Below are 25,393 nucleotides of genomic sequence, written 5' to 3'. Positions count from 1 at the left end.
CATGAATGATCTAGATGAACATTTTGATAATGTTCTTGAATGTAAGGTGAAATATTGAAGGTAGAAATGGAGAAATACCAACAGTGTAGTAGCTGTCGGTATTAACCTGAATGACAACTTTGTGTGTTGCCTGAAAGACAGAATTAGTAATTAGTAATTAGTTATTTTAAAAAGACAGTTAAAAATTAGCATGTTATACTCTCTGTAAAATTCTCAGTTATAAGAATATAGGCCAGTGACTACATTCAGAATTACTCTAAAAGATAGGTGTCAAATTAAAAAATCCATACCTAAAATTACCTATAGATGGGATGTTAAATTTTAATGTATTGGTTATCATTTAGGATACTGTCTTGGAGAAACAAAAGGATAAATTAAAGATATTTAATTAGCTGCAGCTGCCAGTTCTAAGGTGTTTGCAGAGTGTTTGGTAGTAAACCAAGTGAGAAAAATTAGATTGAAATTCTAGAGATTTCTTTTCAGTGTGTTTTGGGGTGGGTGCGCAGGTGTTCCTTTTTTTTTTTTTTTTTTTTTTAACAAATCGGAGAACTCAGTAATGTAGTCTCAGGATTGTGTAATCCTAATGCTTGCAACTATTAGTAGAATCCAAGCTAATTCCTCTTGAAAAACTAGTTGTGGCTGGGTGCTGTGGCTCACGCCTGTAATCCCAGCACTTTGGGAGGCCAAGGCGGGCGTTACCACGAGGTCAGGAGATCAAGACCATCCTGGCTAACACGGTGAAACCCCATCTCTACTAAAAATACAAAAAATTAGCTGGGCGTGGTGGCAGGCGCCTGTAGTCCCAGCTACTGGGGAGGCTGAGGCAGGAGAATGGCGTGAACCCGGGAGGCGAGCTGGCAGTGAGCCGAGATCATGCCACTGCACTCCAGCCTGGGCGACAGAGTGAGACTCCGTCTTTGTGTTATATGTATACACGTTAGCGTAATATTGTAGCCCTTAAAATATTGTCAGTTATAACTATGTTTATAATGTACTTCACTTGAAAAACTGTCTTTGAATTTCTGAATGGAAGTAGAATGTGTTGATTCTTTTATAGCCTGCATTGAAAACATAATAAGGAAATAAATATGCTTCACTAATAAGTTGAAATAACTGCCTGAAGCAGAAGAAAGTAAAATCAAGTTTGATGGTAGTCAAGGAATTAATTTGTTCTCAGACCCTTTTATAATGGAATGTTATGGAATCTTATAACGGGTATTATTTGGTAAAATGGGGTAAATGTCTAGTTTTTTGTAAATTTTACTACCATAGTGTATATCAGTGATTTTTCTACTCTGATTAGAAATTAGAATCATTTGGGGGAGCTTTAAACCATAATGATGTCTTGGCCACATCCCTAGATAATTCTGATTGAACAGGTCTTAGATGGGACCTGAGCATAGGCATGTACAAGTTCTCCCAAATGATTCTAATATGTAGCCAAGGCTGCATATTAGACAAAGTTTTAATGCTTGAGTAGCCTTAATGTGATGGTTATGATTAGTAACAGTGCACCTTCTGCCACAGCTGCTAAGTTTTCAGAACTAGTTTAGACCCCAGGAAACAGAAAATCTGCTACACCTCCTTACCTTGAGATTTCAAGAATGTAAATAGTATATTCCCAATATGCAGATGAATCTGCTTAGTAATTCTTTCTCAGTTTTTAGCTATATGAAAGTTGATTCTGTTTGGTAGTGAGCCAAGAGGAGAAAATAAACTCTGTGTAATGCTAAATTAATTTTTTAAATAACCCTTTAATTAGTGAATTAGTTTAGTTTAATTAGTGAAAAATATTCCTTTAATTTTGAAATAGTGGGGGGGGGGGGTGCGGGAAAGAATGGAGTCAAACAGGTTCCACCAGGTTAAACACCGTTTACTTTTAGCAGGTGCTAGCATCATTAGAATTGAATTTTTCCAATTCCTGAGATACGTATACTAGGCAAGTTGATACTACTTTCTTTTTACAAATGTAGAAACTAAGGCTCAGCCACATTTTAACTAATTTGCCCAAGATCACAGGCCAGTTTTGCCTAGGACTTAAATTCTGGTTTCTACTTTTAACAGTTAAGTTCTTGCCTCTTGGTTAAATGAGTATGTAAGTAAAATTTGGCAAGTATAGGCATTATTTATGTCAGATTTACAATATTATGTCAAGGATATACATGACCTTTAAATCCTGACTATAAGATTATTTCTCACCGGGAACCTTTAACTTTGAATTTTCTTTTTTTTTTCTTTTTTTGAGATAGAGTCTCACTCTGTCGCCCAGGCTGGAGTGCAGTGGCGCGATCTCAGCTCATTGCAAGCTCCGCCTCCCGGGTTCACGCCATTCTCCTGCCTTGGCCTCCCGAGTAGCTGGGACTACAGGTGCCTGCCATCACGCCCGGCTAATTTTTTTTTTTTTTTTTTTTTGTATTTTTAGTAGAGATGGGATTTCACCATGTTAGCCAGGAAGGATGGTCTCGATCTCCTGACCTTGTGATCTGCCCGCCTCGGCCTCCCAGATAACCTTGAATTATTAAACCAAAACAGGCCTGATAGAAATATACTGTCTTGGATTGAGTAAATAGATTATATTTATAATATTATGCACTAAGCCTCACAAGAAGTTATATATGAAGCCAGGATGTTTGTATTCTTATTTTTTTTTTTTTTTGTAATGAATATCTGATTCTCTCTGAAAACCTCTTTGGTAATTTGAATATTTTCATGGAGCTCTTCAATGACTTAATCAGCCAAACTAGAATTTCTAATGACTTTTGACTCTTGGAATATGTACTTTTTTTAGTTTAGTGAAATAAAAAATCTTAAGATTTCCTGGTTAAACATTTAAAACCACAAAGTTTGGTCTTCTGCCATCCCTATACAACACAGGTGACTTTGCCCAAGTATGACAAATCTTTGAGTGGGTTACACACTAGCAGAGACTAAAGGACAATGCTATCTTGTAAGCAATGACAGCAGGCTTGTTAAAGAAAACTTAAGTTTTTGTTGGTTTCACAGGAAATTGAATACTTGACAATTCTAACAACAGTAGACAAAAGAGCTCTTCCCCCGCCCCAATCAAAGAGAGACTTCCTTAATTCACATGGAAGTGTATAGGTGCTTTTCTGTAACAGGCAGCTTCCTGCCATCTGATGATAAAATGATCAAAACGCCGGCCTGTCCTTGTAGCTGGCTTTCTATCTCAGACCAGCGAAAATCATTGCTGGTCTCTAGTGCATTGCTTACAGTGCTCTTCCATGTTTGTGATACTCAGGTTTTCTATGCTTCCCACTTCTACTTTCTGCATATACCAACCCTCAAGAGTATTTCTCCCTCTGTCATGTAACTGTTTGAAATCTTGAGGGCTTCTATAATGGAAGCTAGTGGAAACAAGACATTCGAAATACAAATTTCATACATCAAAGAGTTTTAAAGATTTAGATTCATAAGCTTATGAAATCTTATTTTTAAACTACGTGTTTTAATATGTAAATTATAAAAGCAAATATTTAAATATTTTTATTTGTTAATGTAAGTATACAGTTTCTTAAAATTGAAATTGTTACAATTCTAGTAAATGCTATCCTTTTTGTTTGTTTGTTTTTAAGGTACCAGTATTTTTTGCAAATTAAACAAGACATTCTTACTGGAAGGTGGGCTCTTTAAATTTCTTAAAAATTTTTTGTAATGGACTTTAAAAATACTTCTAAAATCTGTGTTAAGTAATTCATGGTCATTGCAAACAAATTATTTAAGAAGGTTACATGTAGTGTGAATTCCTTTCATCAGATAAGTTTATTTCTTAATAGTTAAAATCAAATCACATGAAACTTCAAGTGTGATTGTTTAACAAATTATAGCACTTTTGAAATTACTATGTTTAACCTTCGGTTATGTATTTTTGTTTTGTTTTATTAGATTACCCTGTCCTTCTAATACTGCTGCCCTTTTAGCTTCATTTGCTGTTCAGTGTAAGTATCAGCCCATTTTTAGGTCAAATAGCATCTAACTGTGGTTTGTGTTGCTAGTACATTGGCTTTAATGTGGGAGTTCTTTAGACATGTTGCTATATAGAAAATAGTGACTGCAGTGGAAATGTAATGAAATCTCCAGTTAGTTAGAAATTACTATGATTTTTGAAAAAAATTTCCTCTGAAATTGAGACCAAGAAGAATGTTAAATGGATTGCTGTGGCTTGCTTAAATGGTTATATTAGAAACATAAGTATTTTACATCCAGAAATAGAATTAATGGCATCATTGATTTGACTATAATAATTTAAAAATTTGTTTATTAAAATATGAATGTTTTCCTTTCATTATTAGCTGAACTTGGAGACTACGATCAGTCAGAGAACTTGCCGGGCTACCTCTCAGATTATTCTTTCATTCCTAATCAACCTCAAGATTTTGAAAAAGAAATTGCAAAATTACATCAGCAACACATGTAAGAGTTTTTTAGTTTTATATTTGATAAACTTCTTAATGGCATTCTTTCTAGAGAAATGTTTGAAATTCTAATATGATGGCTGTATTTAATATAGAACAATTACTGTTACCTAAAATAATATTATTGTAAAGAAATATAGGTGATCTGTGCTAAAAAATGATTTCATAGAATATAAGAAGCTCATTTTCATTTCTATTAAGAGCCATTAAGCTATGTGTAAACAGATATTTATTTGCTATTGTGTGATAGTCTTAAGTAATTTTAGAATATAAATAGTATAGTCACAATATAGAGATCAGTCTGCTTAATAATTCTTTCTCAGTTTTTAGGTATAAAGGACTTGATTCTCCTTGGTAGTGAGCCAAGAGGAGAACAGGAACTCTATATAATACTAAATTAATTTTTTAAAAATATTTCTTTAAAAATAGTACAGGTTGAACATCCTTAACCCAAGAGTTTGAAATTCAGAGAGCTCTAAAATTTGAAACTTTTTGAGCACTGACATTACATCACAGTGGAAAATTCTGCACCTGATCTCATGTAATGGGTTTCAGTCAAAATTCGGTGAAAACTTTGTTTCATACACAGAATTATTTTAAATATTATATAATATTACCTTCAGGCTATGTGTATAAAGTGTATATGAAACATAAATTTCATGTTTAGACTTGGTTTCTGTACAAAGATATTGCATTAAGTGTATGCAAATATTTCAAAACTTGAAAAAATCTGAAATCTGAAACACTTAGGATCCCAAGCATTTCAGATAAGAGATACTTAACCTTATCAATATTCGTTCATTAACAATATTCATTCAACTTTGATTTTTTTGTGTGAGTATAATTTTCTATATTATTTTTTCAAAAGAGATTTGTTGCCTTGAATAGAAAGTAATATTGTTTATTGGTTCAGAATTCAGTTGTGCTTCAATATACAATTCAGAATACTCAGGGAAAAACTAAGGCAGTGTTGCATATTGGCTAAGAGTCTGAACTAAAGAGCCAGACTGCCTGGTTTGAAATTCTGTAAGATTACTTACTGTCTTATAACCTTGGCCAAACTGCATTATGCCTCTTCTTCTCTGTTTCCTTATGTAAACTGGGGATAATGAAAGTATCTGTCTATCTCTGGAGTTATTGTAGGTCTTAAATGAGTTTATATACATAAGGTTCTCAGAACCATACATAGCACATTGTAGGCACTGAAGAAATGTTAGCTGTTGTTATTATTAAGAAAACTTACTTTCTTTTACTAATAACTCATGTGTCTAAAACAGCATAACAAACCATGGCCCACTGAAACGGAGTCTCGCTCTGTCGCCCAGGCTGGAGTGCGATCTCGGCTCACTGCAAGCTCCGCCTCCTGGGTTCATGCTATTCTCCTGCCTCAGCCTCCCGGTAGCTGGGACTACAGGTGCCCGCCACCATGCCCGGCTAATTTTTTGTATTTTTAGTAGAGATAGGTTTTCACCATGTTAGCCAGGATGGTCTTGATCTCCTGACCTCATGATCCGCCCGCCTTGGCCTCCCAAAGTGCTGGGATTACAGGCGTGAGCCACCACGCCCAGCCTCCATTGCCTATTTTTATATGGCCCACAGGCTAAGATTGTTATATAAGTGGTTACAGAAAATCAAAAGAAGAATAGCATTTTGTGGCATGTGAAATTTTATAAAATTCAGTGTTCGTGAATAAAACACTGGAACACAAATACCGTCATTCATTTATATGTTGTCTATGGCTGTTTTCGCACAATGGCCAAGCTAAATAGTTGCCACAGAGACTGTATGTCCTAAAAGCCTACAATATTTACTGTCCAGCCCTTTGCAAGAAAAGGTTTGCTGATTCCTGATCTAAAATAGACTAATGACTAAGAGATTTTAATGGACTGCCTAATGTGGTGAGGGGGCTATTTTAGTCTAAGTAAATTCCATTCATAGTGAAAGTTATACATACAGCATATCAGAATCAAGAGTTTGAAGATAAGCCAGATTTTTAAAATTTACCGATAATGAAAAGACTCTTGAGGAAAAGCTTATTGATTATATATTTCTATTGATTATATGTTTCTATTTGGTTTAAGTAAATGATTCATCAGATCTTTAAATGAAGAAAAATAGAAGTATCCACTTTAACTGGAGGGAGTATATATTTAATTTAACTTTATAGAAATTGGAAGTGTACTGCTGCTTTTGAGGAGTCGTGTTATGATCATGCGTTAGTGGGCTGTTGGCTCCCTTTTCTAGTAGCATTAGTGAATAGAAAGTTTGTATCTTTGTTTTTGTAATTTGCTGCTTTTGCTCTGCTGATATTATCTGTCTGATAGTAACAGATAACTAAGGTTGTTAAAACTATATGTGAAATAGGAGTAAATCTATTTTTAAAGGCCTTACATTTAGAGCAATGGTTCTTCAACTTGTGTTTATAAGAATCACTTGGTATTCTTGTTAAATATAAACAGTTTTGACCTCATCCTTTCTAAATCAGACTCTACAGATAGTCTTCTTAAACCGCCTGTGATGAAAGATGATTTCTTCCCCCCAGCTGTTATTATTGTTACTTATATTTTGTAGAATATAATAAAAATTAATTACTAGAAAAATAAAGTGGAGAAAAAACAAAGACGTAAAAAATACAAGTCCTCATTTGTTTGTTTTTTTGTTTTGTTTTTTACTGTTAGATTTAACAGATATTATCCAGGCAGATTGCTATACAAGCCTCCAACACTCAGGTTCCATACTGTGAATCAACCTCTGTCTGTGCACCACACTCTGAGAAGCACTGCCCTGGAGGCTGGCTTAGAATCTGCAAGTTTCAGAGATATCCTGTGTGATTTAAATGCAGATATCTTATATGAACCAAATTTTGAGAAATACTGCTTTTAAGTTATATCTAAAAGTGAGGGGTTTTGTTATAGTCATCCATATAAATAGTGAGGAGCTTTAAAAACTTGTTGTATTCTTGTATTTCTAGAAAATAAGACAGTATTCTGGAAAATAATAATTTGGGTTACTGAAAATGTGCCCTCCAGGTAAGTTAGAGGAGTAGTCCTGCATGGTGTTTTGTAGATTTAATTAGACTGCTCAGTTTTTTTCAGATAAATAGCCTTTTTCTAATTTAGCCATATTTGATTGATTGATTGATTGATTGCTTGATCTAATTTTTAACTTAATAATGTCTTTATAGAGGCTTATCTCCTGCAGAAGCAGAATTTAATTACCTAAACACAGCACGTACCTTAGAACTCTATGGAGTTGAATTCCACTATGCAAGGGTAAGTGAAGAAAACTTACTTCGATGTTGTTGAGTTAGGCTCCGTTACTCAGTATAACATTTTTTAAGATTAGATAACAAATGGAATAAGTTATGATTGCTGCTGACATAGCTGCACTGAAAATTTCCTCTGAATTTAAGTATTTTCACAATAACTTAAGATTCAATTCCTGAATGTTAAGGATGGTTAATGTGGATTCTTCAAGGTAGTGTTTTATATGTAAAGATAATTTTTATAGACCATAAGATATAGTACCTTTAGAATATTTATTTTAAAATGTAATTGTTAAGCTATAGGAAAAGTGGCTTTTGTATACTTTTATAATAATGATCATTAAAAATGTTCTCACATCACTGAGGCCTGTATTAGTGCACTTACTTTGTTTTCATCATTTAATAGCACTATTATGAGTTTTTATTTATAAAGCACAACATGGAGCGTATTAACATATTTTTATCTCTCTCCCATCCCCGTATTGAAGTGGAATTTATAGTCACTGACTTTTTCTGTATTATACCGTGTAACTTCTTTTCCCTTGTGTCAAACATTGCTCCCTTTGAAAAACTGGTAACCTCCTGGCATAAGCATATTTGTGAGTGTTTATCCTGTATTTGTGTGTTTCCTCATGTTTTTCTTGAGTTCTTTATCAAAAGTACTTGGAGTACAGCTATTCTATACCCAGTGAAAAGTGGAATTATAATCATCAGTTGAGTTGGTGATAGCATTTATCTTCTCTTGGGAATGAATAGTTGAGCCTAAAAAGGATATCAACCTGAAAGAGAATTCAGAGCCAATATTTTTCTTAGATAATTATTTTCAATCATTTTAATACTCAGAGACTCACAGGTACACAGATAGTTGTTGAAGTACTCAAAGTTCTACTTCATGTAATGGTTTTATCCTTTAGGACCTTACCTGACCATGTTCTGGGAGAAGAACATTAGTTCTTATGTTTCACAAAGCTTATGTCAATCTTTCCTTTAAAAGACCAGATGAGTTGCTTTCCTCAGATGATTTTATCTTGTAATTCTGAGTGTTACTTGGAAATCTTTTTGTCTAATTCCATTTAAAACGTGTCTCTTAGAAACCTTCAGCTTTCTTTTTTTTTTTCCTTCAACTTTTATTTTAAGTTCAACTTTCTGCTTTCTTTAAAATATGCCCTTTTATTTTCCTTCCTTATTTAGGGCCTATATCTTTTGAACATGATTCTTAAAAATGTAATGTACTGGTCAGTATTTGTGTAACTAGTTTGTTTTTTATTATAATAAAGTTTAAAACAGATGGAAATTTAAATATATGAATTAAACTATGGTTAAAAATAAAAAGGGGCCGGGCATAATGTGTCATGCCTATAATCCCAACACTTTGGGACGGCGAGGCAGGAGGATTGTGTGAGCCCAGGTGTTCAAGACCAGCCTGGGAAACATAATGAGATCTCATCTCTACAAATTTAAAAAATGACCTGGGCATGGTGGTGCATGCCTGTAGTCCCAGCTACTCAGGAGGCTGAGGCAGGAGGATCAGCTGAGCCCAGGAGTCTAAGGCTTCTGTAAGCTGTGATCATGCTACTTCACTCCAGCCTGGGTGACAGCAAGATCCTGTCCTTTCTTCTAGTATTTTTATAGTTTTGGGTATTACACTTAAGTCTTTCATTGTCTTGAGTTGATTTTTGTATATGGTAAGAGCTAGATGTCCAGTTTTCTTCCTCTGTATGTGGCTATCTGATTTTCTCAGAACCATTTATTGAAGAGAATGTCCTTTCCCCAGTGTAAGTTCTTGTTGACTTTGTTGAAGATCAGTTGGCTGTAAATATTTGGCTTTGTTTCTGGGTTCTCTAGTCTGTCCTATTGGTCTGTGTGTATGTTTTTCTATCAGTACCATGCTGTTTTGGTTACTGTAGCCTAGTAATATATTTTGACATCAGGTAATTTGATGCTTTGTTCTTTTTGCTCCGGATTGCTTTGACTATTTGAGCTCTTTTTTGTTTCTATATTAATTTTAGGATTGTTTTTTCTAATTCTATAAAGAACATTGTTGGTATTTTGATAGGGATTGCACTGGATCTGTAGAGTGCTTTGGCAATATGGTCATTTTAACAATATTAGTTCTTCAGATGCAAAGACATGGGATTTTTTCTATTTGTTTGTGTCATCTTAAATTTTTCATCAGTGTTTTGTAGTTTTCCTTGTAGAGATCATTCACCTTCTTGGTTAAATTTAGTCCTAGGTATTTTTTGTAGCTATTGTAAATGGGATTGCCTTCTTGATTTCTTTCTCAGCTAGATCATTATTGATGTATAGAAGTGCTGCTGGTTTTTAATGTGTTGATTTTTACTGAATTTATTTATGAAATCTAAGCATTTTTGGTGGAGTCTTTAGGTTTTTTTAGATATAAGATCATATCATCAGCAAAAAGAGGCCATTTGACTTCCTCTTTCCCAATTTGGATACCTTTTCCTTCTTTCTCTTGCCTGAGTGCTCTGGCTAGGACTTCCACTACTATGTTGAATAAGAGTGTGAAAGTGGGCATCCTTGTCTTTTTCCAGTTCTTAGGGGGAACAATTTCAACTTTTCTGTATTCAGTATGATGTTGACTTTGGGTTTGTCATATATGGCTTTTATTATTTTGAGGTATGTTCCTTCTGTGCATTTGTTGGGATGTTGAAGTTTTTCAAATGCTTTTACAATGTCTTTTGAGATGGGCATATGGTTTTTATTCTTCGTTCTGTTCTTGTGATATATCATGTTTATTGATTTGTGTGTGTTGAACTATCCTTACATTCCTGATATAATGTATTGTATCTGATTGTGGTGTATTATCTTTCTAACATGCTGTTGGATTTGGTTTGCTAGTACTTTGTTCAAGATGTTGGTGTCTGTGTTCATCAGGGATACTGGCCTGTAGTTTTCTTTTTTCTAGTTTTTGCATCTTTGTCTGGTTTTGGTATGATGCTAATGCTGACCTTATAGAATGAGTTAGGAGAATTCCCTCCTCTTCAGTTTTTTTTGGAATAGTTTCAGGAATGTTATTACTTCTTTGTGTGTTTGGTAACATTCAGCTTTGAATCCATCTGGTCCTGGGCATTTCTGTGTTGGGAGACTTTCTCTACTGATTTCAATATCACTACACATTATTGGTCTCTTCAGGTTTTCTATTTCTTCTTGATTCAGTCTTGGTAGGTTATATGTTTCCAGGAATTCATTTCTTCTGTGTTTCCCAGTTTGTCAGCTTGTAGTTGTTCGTAATAGACTCTGATGGGCCGGGCGCGGTGGCTCATGCCTGTAATCCCAGCACTTTGGTAGGCCGAGACGGGTGGATCACGAGGTCAGGAGATTGAGACCATCCTGGCTAACGCGGTGAAACCCTGTCTCTACTAAAAATACAAAAAAATTAGCCGGGCGTGGTGGTGGGCGCTTGTAGTCCCCGCTACTCGAGAGGCTGAGGTAGGAGAATGGTGTGAACCCCGGAGGCGGAGCTTGCAGTGAGCCAAGACGTGCCACTGCACTCCAGCCTGGGTGACAGAGCAAGACTCCGTCTCAAAAAAAAAAAAAAAGTCTCAATGATCTTTTGTGTTTCTGTAGTATCAGTTGCAATGTCTCCTTTTCATTTCTGATTTTACTTATTTGGATATTCTGTCTTCTTGGTTAGTCTAGCAGTTTATTAATTTTGTTTATCTTTTTGAAGAACCAACTTTTTGTTTCATTTATCCATCATATTTTTTATGGTCACTATTTCATTTGTTTCTGCTCTGATCTTTGTTATTTCTGTTCTACTAATTTTAGGTTTGTTTTCTTCTTGCTATTCCAGGTTTTTGAGATGCGTTGTTATGTTAACTTGTAATCTTTCTCCTTTTTTTGTGTAGGCATTTATTGCTGTAAACATCCCTCTTATCAGTGCCTTTGTCGTATCCCACAGGTTTTACTATGTTGTATTCCATTTTCATTTGTTTCAAAGAATTTTTTTATTTCCATCTTAATTTCTTAATGGACCCAATGGTCATTTAGAAGCATGTTGTTTAACTAATTTGTTGAGACTTGTTTTGTGGCAAAAACATATGGCCTATCTTGGAAGATGTTCCATGTGCTTATGAAAATAATGCATATTCTGCATTGTTCAGTAGAATGTTCTGTAAGTGTCTGTTTGGTCCATTTGATCTAATGTTAGTTTAAGTCCAGTGTTTCTTTATTTTTTTCTAGATCTGTCTAATGCTGAGAGTGAGGTGTTAGTCCCCTACTATTATTGTATTGCAGTCTGTGTCTCTCTTTAGATCTAGTAATATTTGTTTTATGAATCTGGGTACTCCAGTGTTTGGTGCCTATATATTTAGAATAGTTATGTCCTCTTACTGGGTTGATCTCTTTATCATTATATAATGACCTTCTTTGTCTTTTTTTTTTTTTTTTAACTGTTCTTGAAATAATTAAAATCTGTTCTATCTGATAAAAGTTGGGGTACTCCTAACTTTTCATTTTCATTTGTGTGGAGTATTTTTTTCCATCCCTTTATTTTCAGTCTATATGTGTTTTTAATGAAAAAGTGAGTGTCTTTTAAGCAACATATAGTTGAATTATGTATTTTAGTCCATTCAGCCATTTTGTATCTTTTAAGAGGAGAATTTGACCTATTTACATTCAAAGTTATTGGTATGTGAGGTTTTGTTTTTTTCATATTGTTAATTGTTTTCTGGTTATTATATGTATTCTGTGTTTCTTTTTCTCTTATAGGTTGTTGTTTTGATGGGTTTCTGTAGTGATACTGTTTGAGTCCTTTCTCTTCCTCCTTTATATTTCTTTACCCATTAAGTTTATACTTTTGTGTGTTTTCATGATGGTAAATGTCATCATTTCACTTCCAAGTTTAGGACTCTCTTGAGCATATCTTGTAGAACTGATCTAGTGGTATAGAATTCCCATAGGATTTATTTGTCTGTGAATGATTTCATTTTCCTTTCATTTATAAGTGATAATTTTGATGGATATAGTATTCTTGAGTGGCAGGTTTTTTCTTTCAGCACTTTCAATATATCATTCCATTGTCTTCTGGCCTATAAAATTTCTGCTGAGAAATTCACTGTTAGACTGGTGGGGTTTTCTTTATAGGTGATGAGACACTTCTGCTATTTTTAGGATTTGTTCCTGAAGTTTGACTTTAGACAGTCTGATTATAATGTTCCATGGAGAACACCTCTTTACATTATTATCTGCTTGGGGATACAAATAACATGTAAATTTGGTCACCTTATCTTGCCTCAAATTTCAGGAAGGCTTTGCTCATTCTTTTTTCATCTCTTTTCATCTCTTTTCTTTATTTTTTTTTGACTGGATTATTCTGAAAGACTTGTCTTCAAGTTCCAAGATTCATTCTTCAGACTGATGTAGGCTATTGTTGAGTTTTCAAATGTATTTTGAATTTTTTTCAGTGAATTCTACAGTTTCAGTTTTTTGTTTGTTTGTTTGTTTTTGAGACGGAGTCTTGCTCTGTTGCCCAGATTGGAGTGCAGTGGTGTGATCTCAGCTCACTGCAACCTCCACCTCCCAGATTCAAGTGATTCTCGTGCCTCAGCCTCCCCAGTAGCTGGGATTACTGGCGCATGCCACCATGCCTGGCTAATTTTTGTATTTTTAGTAGAGACGGGGTTTCACCACGTTGGACAGGCTGGTCTCAAACTCCTGACCTCAGTTGATCCACCCACCTTGGCCTCCCAAAGTGTGGGATTACAGGCATGAAACAGCTTCAGAATTTTTATTAGGTTCTTTAAAAAAATATCTCTTTGGTAAATTTCTCATTCATACCCTGAATAGTTTTCCTGACTTATTTGTATTGTTTTTCAGAATTCTCTTGTGTCTCACTGAGCTTTCAAGTCAATAATTTGAATTCTTTATTTCATGCTGGGATTTTGAAATTTTCTTTTTGATTAAGATCTATTGCTGGAGAATTATTATATTCCTTTGGCGATACCATATTTTCTTGCTATTTCATGTTTCCTGTGTGCTTGCATTGTATCTGTGCATCTGGTGCAATAGTTGCTGCTGCTTATATTTGAATTTGCTTTTGTAGGAGAGGACTTTTTCCTGAAGATTTATCTATGGTTTGGGTTGAGTAGGGTACGTAGACTTCGATTCTGGCTGCATGCAGTAATATGGTCTCATTTATAGATATCGTAGATACAGCAGTGAGTAAAGTAGATAAAACTGAACCCCCCCCAAGCTTGCATTCTGTGGGACAAGAAACAAAACTATAAACAAACAATTATGGGTATATCAGAGTATGTACTATTTGACTCCATTGAAGTTCAGTAACTAGCAAAATACCAATCTATATTGCTAGAAGTCAGAATAGCAGTCAGTTCTGGAGGAGTGTTTATTAACTGGGAGACTCATGAGGGAGCTTTCTGGGTTTTTCAAAATGTTCTATATATTGGTTTGTGATGGTTATGTTGGAGTGTAAATAGGTACGTGTATGTATGTGTGTAAAATTTTGAGTTGTACATTTAAGAAATGTGCATTTTACTATATAGTACTTCAGTTCTTTTAAAAAATTAACTAGGTCATATGTCAGATATTGATAGATGCTATGAAGAAAAGTTAAGCTGAGAAAGGGGAATTAAGACAAACAAATGAGGGATCAGGGAAGGTCTCACTGAGAAAGTAAACAGATCTGAAAGAGCCATGCAAACATCTGGGAGGAGATTATTCTAAGCAGAGGAAAGAGCAATGAAATAGTGTATATAGCAGTTCAAATAATAGCTAAGAGTTTAGTATGGCTTGTGTAGTGTGAACAAGGAGAGGAGAGTATTAGGAAATGAGACCAAAGCAGACAAGAACTTCTAAGACTTTTTTTTTTTTTTTTTTTTTGCCTATCTTTCTCTCTTTTGAGGCAGAGTCTTGCTCTGTCTTCCAGGCTGGAGTGCATTGGTGCAATCTCAGCTTACTGCAGCCTTGGTCTCTTGGGCCCAAGTGATCCTCCCACCTCAGCCTTCCACGTAGCTGGGACCACAGGCATGTGTCACCATGCCGGTTGAATTTTTTTTTTTTTTTTTAAGTGGAGATGGAGTCTTGCTATGTTGCTCAGGCTGATCTCAAACTTCTCAGCTCAAGCAATCCTACCTGCCTTGGCCTCCCAAAGTGCTGGGACTGCAGACATGAGCCACCAAATCTTTATAAAACATTTTAAGGACTTTGGCTTTTAATTATAATCAAAACCATTAGAGAGTTTTGAGGCAATAAAAGACATGTTGTGAAGTTACATTTTTAAAATATAACAATGACTTTTGTTTTGAGAGTATACTATAAGATACTAAGGGAAGAGACTGTTGGAGTGATCCAGGTGAAAGGTAATGGTTCTTGTAGTATTGGGGTGGTGGACAGTAATCAGATTTTGAATATATTTTGAATATGGAAGTGACAGCTTTTACTCATGTGTACTGGCTATGGGTGTGAGAGAAAAAGGATTTGGTAATTTTTCCAAAGCTTTTGGCCTGAACTTTTACTAAACTGGGGAAGACCTGGGAGAAGCACATTTAGTAGGAGCATAAGTCAAGAATTTATCTTGGGACATGTGAAATTTGAAGAGAAGTAAATCCTCATGAAAAAGGGGTAGGCAATTCAATTTATGGACCTGGAGTTGAGAGGAAAAGTCTGGACTAGAAATAATACATTTGGGAATTGTTAGCGTATAGTTAGTAGTTAAAATCATGAGATGAGAGCACTGAGGGAGTAAATTTCGTAGATGTTGAAGAGAATAGGTCCTCAAAGTTGGAACACTTCAATGTTTAGAATTTGAAGAGATGAAGAAGAACCAGGAAAGGAGACCAAGAAGGAGCAGCCATTCAGAAAGGAGAGCCTTTCTTTCTATCAAAGACACAAATGTGTGTCTCTGAAGCCAAGTAAATCAGGAGCAGTCAGCTTTGTCAGATGATGCTGTTAGGTCAAATAAAATGAGGACAGAGAACTGGATTAGAAAAGTGGAGGTCACTGGTGACTTTTCAAGAGCAGTTTGGAGGTGCAGTGATGGCCAAAGAGTGATGAGAGAATATGAAAAAAAAAAAAAAAACTGAGAACAGTAATTTTGAGGGCTTTTGCTCTACAGGACACAGATAATAATAACAGGAAACGCCTATATAGCATTTACTACGTGCCAGCCATCATTCTTAGGGCTTTATGTATGTTAATCCCATTTAATCCTTACAACAGCCTTGTGAGGCAGGAGTATTATTATCTCCACTTTACAGATGAGGAACATGAGACACGGAAAAGTTAAGTAATGTGACCATGTAATCCCTATTTCTGTATTAAGAGCCAATTTATAGCTTCTTTCCAAAACCTCATTTTTAACCTGCATGTATTTGAAGACTTTTTGACAGATCCATTAAAATAATGAAACAATTTACAAATGTAATCTCTTGGAACAGAGAAAGGAACTCTTTTCTCAAAATTGGAGCTATACATATGACTTTATCCATGTTACTCTACTGTACTCAGATCACATAATGGTTTTCCATAATTCTGATGTGTGCTTTCACTCATTGTGACATAGCATTATTTTATTTTTAGTCAACCATCTTTCTATATCAAGCATCTTTATGAAAGCATAAATAGGTCACTAATTGTTTTCATTTTCACTGAATAACTTGTTTGCATTCTCATACTCCATTAGGCCTATATAAAGCATACAAACATTTTTTTCATCATTAATGAATGTATAAGCCTTTATGCCTAACTACATTAAAAATAGACATGAAAATTTTAAACAATTGATATATTGGAAAAGAACATACTGCTACAGGATAAAAGAAAATAATTTCAACATATGTTACAGAAAATTTTTTAATATTCATGTTTTATAAAGAGTTCCCCAAAGGAATAATTTTTTTTAAACTTGTAAGTAGAAACATATGGCATACAGATATAATAAACATTTCACAGGAGAAATATAGGTGACCAGTATTATGCACTTGTCACTAATAATGAAAACAAGGTGATATCAATTTTATCAGATTAGCAAAACTTCAAAGGATTAAAAATAACTATTTTTTGCCTGAGTATGGGAAAGTGGACACTCTAATACATTGTTGAAATATAAATTTGTACCAATCTTTTGGGGGACAAATATTAATATGAATATAATCTTTGCTCACTTCCATTACTGAAACTCCATTCTTTAAAATATTTATAGATGTGTTAGAAAAAGTTGTATAAAGATAGAGGAAAATATACACCAAAGTGTTAATAGCGGTTATCTCTGGGAATTAGGGAAGGAGGCAGGGAAGGTGATGAGGGGAGTCTTTGACTTCTTATTTGATATTTGAAATTGTTGTATATTGTTTTGAAATTGTTTTATAATTAAAAGTAATTAAGAAAATTAACAGCTGTCTCCACCACGTAAAATTAATGTTGTTCTTATGTACATCATAACATTGAGTGGGTTTGGGTTATTGTACTGTTAACATGTGATAGTAGAGAGGTCAGAACATTTAAGTACCCTAGGTAATTAGTTTGTGTATAGTGTAGTAGTCTCCAAAGAAAGGAGGGGATGTTGGGAGGCCGAGGTGGGTGGATCACCTGAGGTCAGGAGTTTGAGACCAGCCTGGCCAACATGGCGAAACCCCGTCTCTACTAAAAGTACAAAAATTAGCTGGGCGTGGTGGTGGTGGGCGCCTGTAATCCCAGCTACTCAGGAGGCTGAGGCAGGAGAATTGCTTGAACCTGGGAGCGGAGGTTGCAGTGAGCCGAGATTGCGCCACTGCACTCCAGCCTGGGTGACAAGAGCGAGACTCCATCTCAAAAAAAAAAAGGCCAGGTGCAGTGGTTCACGCCTGTAATCCCAGCACTTTGGGAGGCCGAGGCGGGCAGATCACGAGGTTAGGAGATTGAGACCATCCTGGCTAACACGGTGAAACCCCCTCTCTACTGAAAATACAAAAAATTAGCCGGGCGTGGTGGCGGGCGCCTGTAGTCCCAGCTACTCTGGAGGCTGAGGAAGGAGAATGACGTGAACCCGGGAGGCGGAGCTTCCAGTGAGCCGAGATGGCGCCACTGCACTCCAGCCTGGGTGACAGAGCCAGGCTCTGTCTCAAAAAAAAAAAAAAAAAAAAAAAGGAGGGGATGGCGGTCTATACACCACAAGAGAAAGTGAAATGAACAATTAGGGTATGTGCAGAAAATGTTAGAACATCTATTAATATTCAGTGTAAATATCATTTTTTTCCTGCTCTTTTTAAACATACTGTTGTAAAATAAAACACAGACAGGTATGTATATCTTACTGAATTACAGTAAGGCAAACATCCTTGTAACTACCACCTAGTTCAAGTGGTAGAATGTTGCCAGTTACTCCAGAAACCTTTTCCCAATAACGGCTCCTTCCTACATAGTATTTTTTTTTTTTTAATAATTTTTATTACCCACGTGTGCCTTGCTAGAAACTGTGGCTTGGTCTTGCTGTTGTTTAGTGTGTTTTATTTGACTCACAGTAACTGAGATCTCTCTTTTTAATCTACAGGTTGTTGCTTCTTCTCTTGTGCTTAGAATTTACCTGTAAAGCACTGGATTATTTTACCTGTAGTTTCTAACAGTCTGGATTTTACTTGATCACATATTCATAATGTAATTCAACATAATTTGCTGTCCTCTCTATTTCCTGCAGATTGGCAGCTTAATCTAGCAGCATGTTCAGATTCAAGATTGATGACTGTTATGTTCTTTTTTCAGGTGGTGCATAATGCCTGGGTTTTGCTCTTATTCTGTGCTAGCAGCCATTTATGCTGGATGCCTAGATCCATTAATTTATTGGAAGCAGCAAAATGGAGATATCCTGATATATTTTTGTTTTTATTTATTTGCTAGAATGATTTTATAAGGGGTCGTTTTCTTTCTTTTACTATTCAGTTACCCAGTGGTATAGTTCATATAGAAAACACATGGAAAAGAATGTTTGATTCTTTTCCTTTTATTTACCTGGTTTTCAAGGTAATGAATATGAAGTGGTGGATTAGATATTACTGGTAAGATTTAATACAGTATAATTATTCTCCTTATTAAAGCTCAAATTAGCCCATCTTTGGTCACCAGTGGGGAGTGGTCTTCTTTTGGCTCGTAAGACTTTTTTTTTTTTTTGAAACAGGGTCTCACTCTGTCACCCAGGCTGAAGTATAGTGGTGCAGTCTCGGCTCACTGCAACCTTCGCCTCCTGGGTTCAAGTGATTCTCCCACCTCAGCCTCTTAAGTAGCTGGACTGAAGGTGCACACCACCACACCCAGCTAATTTTGTTTGTTTGTTTGTTTTTGATAGAGACAGGGTCTCAACCTCCTGACTTCAAGTGATCCACCTGCCTCAGCCTCCCAAAGTGCTGGGATTACAGGCATGAGCCACCACACGCAGCCTCCTAAGTCCTTTTGACATGATCTTGGTCTAGTCTTTGATAGCTTTTATGCTATCTAGTATTTTTAAGATGTTTTGCCACAGACATGAAATTATCCATTTCTCCAAGAAGCCCTTTTAATGGAAAATGATATTTCAAAAATCTCAGTGTGAGTGCTAAGGATGCTTATTCCTACTGGGTTGGTCATTGTTTCTAGGCTTTTTAAGTGAACAGAGTTGGGAATTTACTAGTTTCTATATCTATATTGAGATACACAGAATATTTTGGTTCTTAGGGCTCAAAGAATTCTACAATTCACATATCCTATAATTATTTACTTGCTTCATGCTATCCTGTAATTAAAGATAGTACTTATAATTACCATATCAGTTATTACTAGAACAATGAAAATTTTTAACTTTATGAATTTACATTTTCAAACCATATAGCCACTGCATATTATAAATTCTCCCCTTTAATTATCATTTAATCATAGTTCCAAAGATAACTACATAGTTAAAGCTCATCACAAATCTTTATAATCTGATTTTATATTAAACATTTTCTAGTAATATGACTGGCTAAGTGTAAGCATAAAATTACCATCGGAAATCAAATAACGTATTTGATAAGTAGGCTCTTTGAAGGAGTGTGAAATGATGTAATTGTTCATTGATGTTCCAAGTACGATCCACAGACTGTTGCCAGTCTGTAAACTGTAGTTGGTCCATGAAGAGACACATGCAGAAATTAAGTGTAAGATTTAGCTACTTTTATAGCAGTCTTACATAAAGCATGTTAGTGTGTTTTGCAAAAGCATCAGTAGCTGACAGATTGGAAACTTAAACAACAAAAACAACAAAACCTAACTGGTCCTTTTCCACATGTAGTTTGAAAGACACTGTTGCCCACAATCTCAGCCCTTATCTCTACAATAATTAGGTCTTTCAGATAAGTGGTTTAAGAAACAGATAAATATGAGAGAAACATGTAGATGTGGGCTAATAAAATTTTACTGAGATGTAAGCTAGACTTTGGTTTGGTTTGGCTTGATTTGGCAGGGAGATAAGATCAGAGATATGAGAACACTTTTAACGTGGAATTGTGGGCACACAAAATGTATCATAAAAATGGCCTGGCTAGAGTAGAAGATTTTTACCAGTTAGGGAAGAGAGATTAAATGGAAATAGTTGTATAAAGGCCTTGGATCCCAAGCTAAACAGCTAAGACATTTTCATACAGACAATAATGGGGAGCCATTCATGCTGCAAAAGAGCACAAGGTACTTTTTTCGATGCCTACGAGGTACTTTTTTCTATGCCTAAGAATCCAATAAATAGCTCTACTCCTTGTTACTTGGGTTCTAGTGAATAATTTGTTTATTAGATTTATAATACAGTATTAATAAGTGATATGAAGAAAAGCAAAATAAGGTATTTTAAATTAAGGTGGTCAAAGTGTATTTTTTCTAGACATTGGAATTAATAACATTTGTGTCCCTGAAGGCTATAATACTTGTTCTCTCGTTTTATCTTACCTAACTCTAGGAATGCCTTGGGAACTGCCCCTTCAGTCTAGATATTTATAATTTAAAACTTGAGTTCCTACGTATTTCTGAATATGTTATTTTTTAAACTTGTTTTTCTACTAACATTGTATCTTGATTGGCTTCTCTGTTTATTGAGTTTGGTATATCTCTCTAATGGTATTAGCTTTCCACAAATACTTGGTGATTTTTGGTTATGTACTCCCTTTTGTATTTGTGATTTCTGGTTCACTTGGTTGCGAATGCTATTTCTCTTTACTGTAGCCTGCCTTACGTGATGGTTAAGGTGGGAAGGAATACAAAGCCAGCTACAATGTGCCTATAGTTTGCCTCTTTCAGTTTGGGGTTCTCCATTCATTCCTTCTGAGGATTACCCTTAATTCTAAATTTTTGGACCTACTGTCCACAATTGCTGTTTTAGACGGGCTTCACACTTTCATTTCCTATAGTTGAATCCAGCTGGAGTGGGATTATGGGACTGTTTGGAGTTAATTACCACAGCTGCTCCCTACCTGATTATCCTGACAGTAATTTGCAGGCCTCTCTTAATTCTTTTATCTATGGTAACTGAACTTGTACCTGAAAATTTCATTTCTGTTTTTTACCTCCACATAGAGCAGTCTCTTTCCTACATAGTTTGGGCTGTGGTTTTATGAATTTTTTTTTTCCTCTTAGTAAATCTAGTCTTACCACTTTATATCTTTAAGGATTCCTCAAGATGTCTGGTCCATTGATAACATATGTTCATTTGTTATAGATTGTTTTTAAGTATTACAGATTCTTTTGCTTTATGTATATCTTCCCTAATGTATATCTTCTCTAATGTTTTATGAGGTTGGGAGCAGATAGGCTAATAGGAGTATATATTTACCCTTGCATCATTTAGGCTCAATCTTCACATCTTGATCCAGACTTCTAATTGATGTCCTTTAAAACATGCTTTTTAATACTCTGATAATAGTGTACTAAAATAATGTTGATTATTGCTAGTCAAAGGCAGCCATGCAAATTAATATACACTGTTGCATTTGACCATTTATGTATTATCTTACCTAACAGATTAATAAGATTTTATTTCATTAGAAGTTATTGATACTATAAAGTATTTGTTCTAGGAAGACAATGATAAAATCTAGTTTATATTTTATTAGTAAGTTCTATCTTCTGATTAAATGAATGGTAGGTGGTAAAAGCGTGCCTTCTGTATTAGGTTACTTGTAGAATCTTTTAAATAAAGAAGCAAAATGGTTTCAAGATAAATTAGCATCTAAGAAATGTATTTTTATTCTACCCATTCTCATTAGTGTAGGTTAGCTATTCAAATTGGGTCATTTAGTTTGAAAACTCTCACTCATTCTTCAAGGCACAATTCAAATGTTCTTCTCTGGGGTCTTCTAAACTCTCTAAGAATTGTTCTCTATTGTATACTCTCATGATGTTTCTAATGTATTACATTAGTTATAGGACGTCTCATTATGTTGTAAATATCGCTTTATTGGGTTCCTTTTCACCAAACTCTGAATTCCTCCATGTTTTATTCATGTTTGTGATGTTAGCATCACAGTTACTTAGTAAATGGATTGTAATAGTTTTAGGAATGGTAAAATGAATACTAAGGAAAAGGTCTCTGATTTCTGAATCCTTGGTTCCTATTCCAAAGAGTCAGTTCTAGTCATAAATTGCGGGAAATCCTGAGATCCATTTTGCTTTAGATTAAAGAATTTTAATAAGACATTTCAGTTTGGTTTAAAATTTGTTCTTTATTTTTATTTGGTAATAATTACCCTTTGGGTTTCTAATTAGTATTCAGTTCTTTGCAACCTTTAAAAATGCCATGTTTAGTTTTCAAAAAAGAATCCTATTTTTAAAATATATCTCTAACAAAGCCCATTAATTTAGATTTATCATGTTTTTATTCATTTTTTTTGAAGGATCAGAGTAACAATGAAATTATGATTGGAGTGATGTCAGGAGGAATTCTGATTTATAAGAACAGGGTACGAATGAATACCTTTCCATGGTAAGAACATCTATTGATACTTTTATGTTTACCACTGTATTACTAAATATAATAATTTATATTAAAGACAGTGGCTGTTGAACTATTTTAATGTTGTCATTTTACTTGTGAGATAAACTTTATACTTTATCCCACTTAGCACCTACCAGAAGACACCAGAATAGTTTATTTGAAAATTACTTATTAAAAATTATTACTTATGAATTTTTCTTTTATGGAATTTTTGAAAGATGATCAGAGCTTTCCAGTCTTTTTAGCAGAGATTTGCCCCCAGGGCAAACTGTTTTACCAGCATCTAACCAGTATGGGTTTTATCAGAGTTTAACCAAAGTGGGAGAATGGAAATACCCAATTTAGACCCCTCCTGCTTTCTTATCTCACCTAAGGAGGGGTTGACCTGAGAAGCACCAAAGATCGCAGCCAAGAGGCACAGACCACTAAACCACTAAGACCTAATTACAGGATGAAGGAATGATTCCTCCCTATCCCACACCTTACTGCCACATCAGCATGGCTCATAAATAATAACAGGGAATCACAACTAAAATAACTGTAAGGCTCAGATTGTTTAGGAGTCCCTTAGGGAAACCCGAAGACAGCAGGGATGTGAAAAACAAAGATAGAGAAAATTATAACCTCTGACACCTACAGTTTGTACACAAACATTAAACATAGCCTTATGCCTTGCCAGGTCTACATAAAACTTCACACCAAAGGCATATTTCTTTCTTTCTTTTACCCAGTATATCATATCCAGCATTTAGCAAAAAATTACAAGACGTGTCGAAAGGCAGTAAACGCAATTTGAAGAAACAAAGCAAGGATGAGAACCAGACCCAGATATAGAAGAAATTTTGGAAGTATTATACCAGAAATTTAAAATAACTGTAATTAATATACTAAGGGAAAAGCATATGGAAAAAGTCCGTAACGTACAAGAACAGATGGAAATGTAAGCACAGAGACAGAAACCTTATGAGAAAGAATTAAACAGGAATGCTAGAAATAAAATGCATTGTAACAGAAATGAAGAATGCCTTTGGTCTTATCAGTAGATTATACACGAGAAAAAAATGAGTGAGCTTGAAGATATGTCAATAGAAACTTCAAAAACTGAAAAGTGATGGGAAAAAAGAATGAAAGAACAGTATTTAAGACATGTGATGGGAATAAAGAGAGAGAAGAACAGAAGAAATAAATATCTGAAAAAATAGTGGCTGATAGTTTTCCAAAATTCATGACAGCCACCGAATCACAGATGCAGAAAGTTCAGAGAACACCTAGCAGGTTAAATAACCCAAAAATCCACACTTACACATATCATAGTCATGCTGCAGATAATCAGAAAATCTTTTAAAAACCAAAGCATAAAAAGCACATTTAACCCAGAGGAACAAGGTAAAAAATATGTTGTGTTTCTCTTCAGAAACCATGTAAGCGAGAAGAAACTGGAGTGAAACATTTTGGTTAAAGTGTTGAAAGAAAAAACCCACCAACCTAGAAGTCTGTAGCAAAGTTATCCTTCAGAAGTGAAAGAGAAATAAAGACTTTCACACACACAAACAAAAATTGATGGAATTTGTTACCAGTAGACCTGCCTTGTGAGAAATGTTGAAGTTCTTCACAGAAAAGGAAAATAATACAAGATAGGAATCTGGATCTACAGAAAGAAAAGAAAGCAGAGAGGGGACTTCAAGATGGCTGACTAGAGTCACGGAAGCACTTGTGTCTTTCACAAAGAAGGACCAAATCAGCAAGTAGATAAACACACAATGAATAGGACATTTAAAAGAGAACAGAAGAATTCAACAAGGAAGTGACAGGGAACCTCTGAGACACAGCAGGAGAGGGAAGCAAAGTAGCCAGCCTAGCCAGGATCACCTGAGAGCCAGGAGGAATTGCCCATTGCAAGGAAAAGGTAAGCAAGAGATCCTCAATAGTTCACATTTGCATCAAAGATTACTGCAGTCCTACTTATATGAGAGAGCCCCTTGGCCCTCATGGGCTGTGAGACTAGCATAGGGAGCTGCCTGAAGTCCACACCATGGCATTGTTTCAGAGAGGGAGTTTGCACTCCCTCTGCACACCCCCTAAGACCCAGGCAGTTGCAACACAATGCCATTTTGAGAGCTCAGCCCCCGTCAGAATACATCCTGCAGTGAGGCCCAGTAGCTCCTGCATTTCCCCACTGACAACCCTCCATGTCCACACAGAGGGCTGCAAAGTTGCAAGACTAACTGCACCCAGGATGCAGCTAGGTCCTCGAGACTGTATCTCGTGCAGTGTCATTCACCCTGGGGAATGGGCAGTGCAGTGTGCCAAGGAGGCTGTACCCGTCATAAAGGGAGATGAAGCATGTGCTCACCACAGCCTCAGAGTTGCCTGCACAGGGACATTACCATTGACAGCAACTCACATCCTCCAGCAGCAAGACCACTGTACAGCTGCACGTGCCTTTGGGGGGCTAAGGACTGGCCTATCTGAGCACACCTTCTAGGGACATTTACATGCCCTGTACACCGTCACCAGTGATAACATCAAGGGCCTGAACAGAGGACCATCCCAGCTGCTGGCACCTGTATATGTTATTCACGAACCTAGAGACTGACCTACCCCACTTAGAACTGTGAGGGCCCTCACATGACATCCAAGGGCCTGACGATAGATGTGCCTCGCCCTCAGCCACCACCTCCAGGCACTGTTGGGGTCTAGGCATTGGCTGGCCATACCTGCAGCTGCTGACACACACACACACACACCTGC

At 35.7% G+C, this 25,393-nt stretch overlaps 1 protein-coding gene across 10 annotated transcripts in view; it reads left to right on the top strand.

Moving 5' to 3' along the window:
* The window catches only part of PTPN4 (protein tyrosine phosphatase non-receptor type 4), a 221,246-nt gene that overhangs the window by 118,742 nt on the left and 77,111 nt on the right, over nt 1–25,393 (top strand). For 6 of the 10 annotated variants that reach the window (XM_002812411.6, XM_024243618.3, XM_054549231.2 and 3 more), the window contains 5 exons: nt 3,594–3,638; nt 3,904–3,956; nt 4,311–4,431; nt 7,618–7,705; nt 22,542–22,630. In XM_002812411.6, the coding sequence (XP_002812457.2) occupies nt 3,594–3,638; nt 3,904–3,956; nt 4,311–4,431; nt 7,618–7,705; nt 22,542–22,630 (396 nt within the window). The remainder of the gene's footprint in view (nt 1–3,593; nt 3,639–3,903; nt 3,957–4,310; nt 4,432–7,617; nt 7,706–22,541; nt 22,631–25,393) is intronic. The other 4 variants (XM_063712731.1, XM_063712730.1, XM_063712729.1 and 1 more) reach the window with 1 other exon arrangement.

Source organism: Pongo abelii, chromosome 11, assembly GCF_028885655.2.
Source record: "Pongo abelii isolate AG06213 chromosome 11, NHGRI_mPonAbe1-v2.0_pri, whole genome shotgun sequence".
In the NCBI taxonomy this organism is placed as follows: Eukaryota; Metazoa; Chordata; class Mammalia; order Primates; family Hominidae; genus Pongo; species Pongo abelii.
This window is presented reverse-complemented; position numbering and strand designations above follow the sequence as displayed.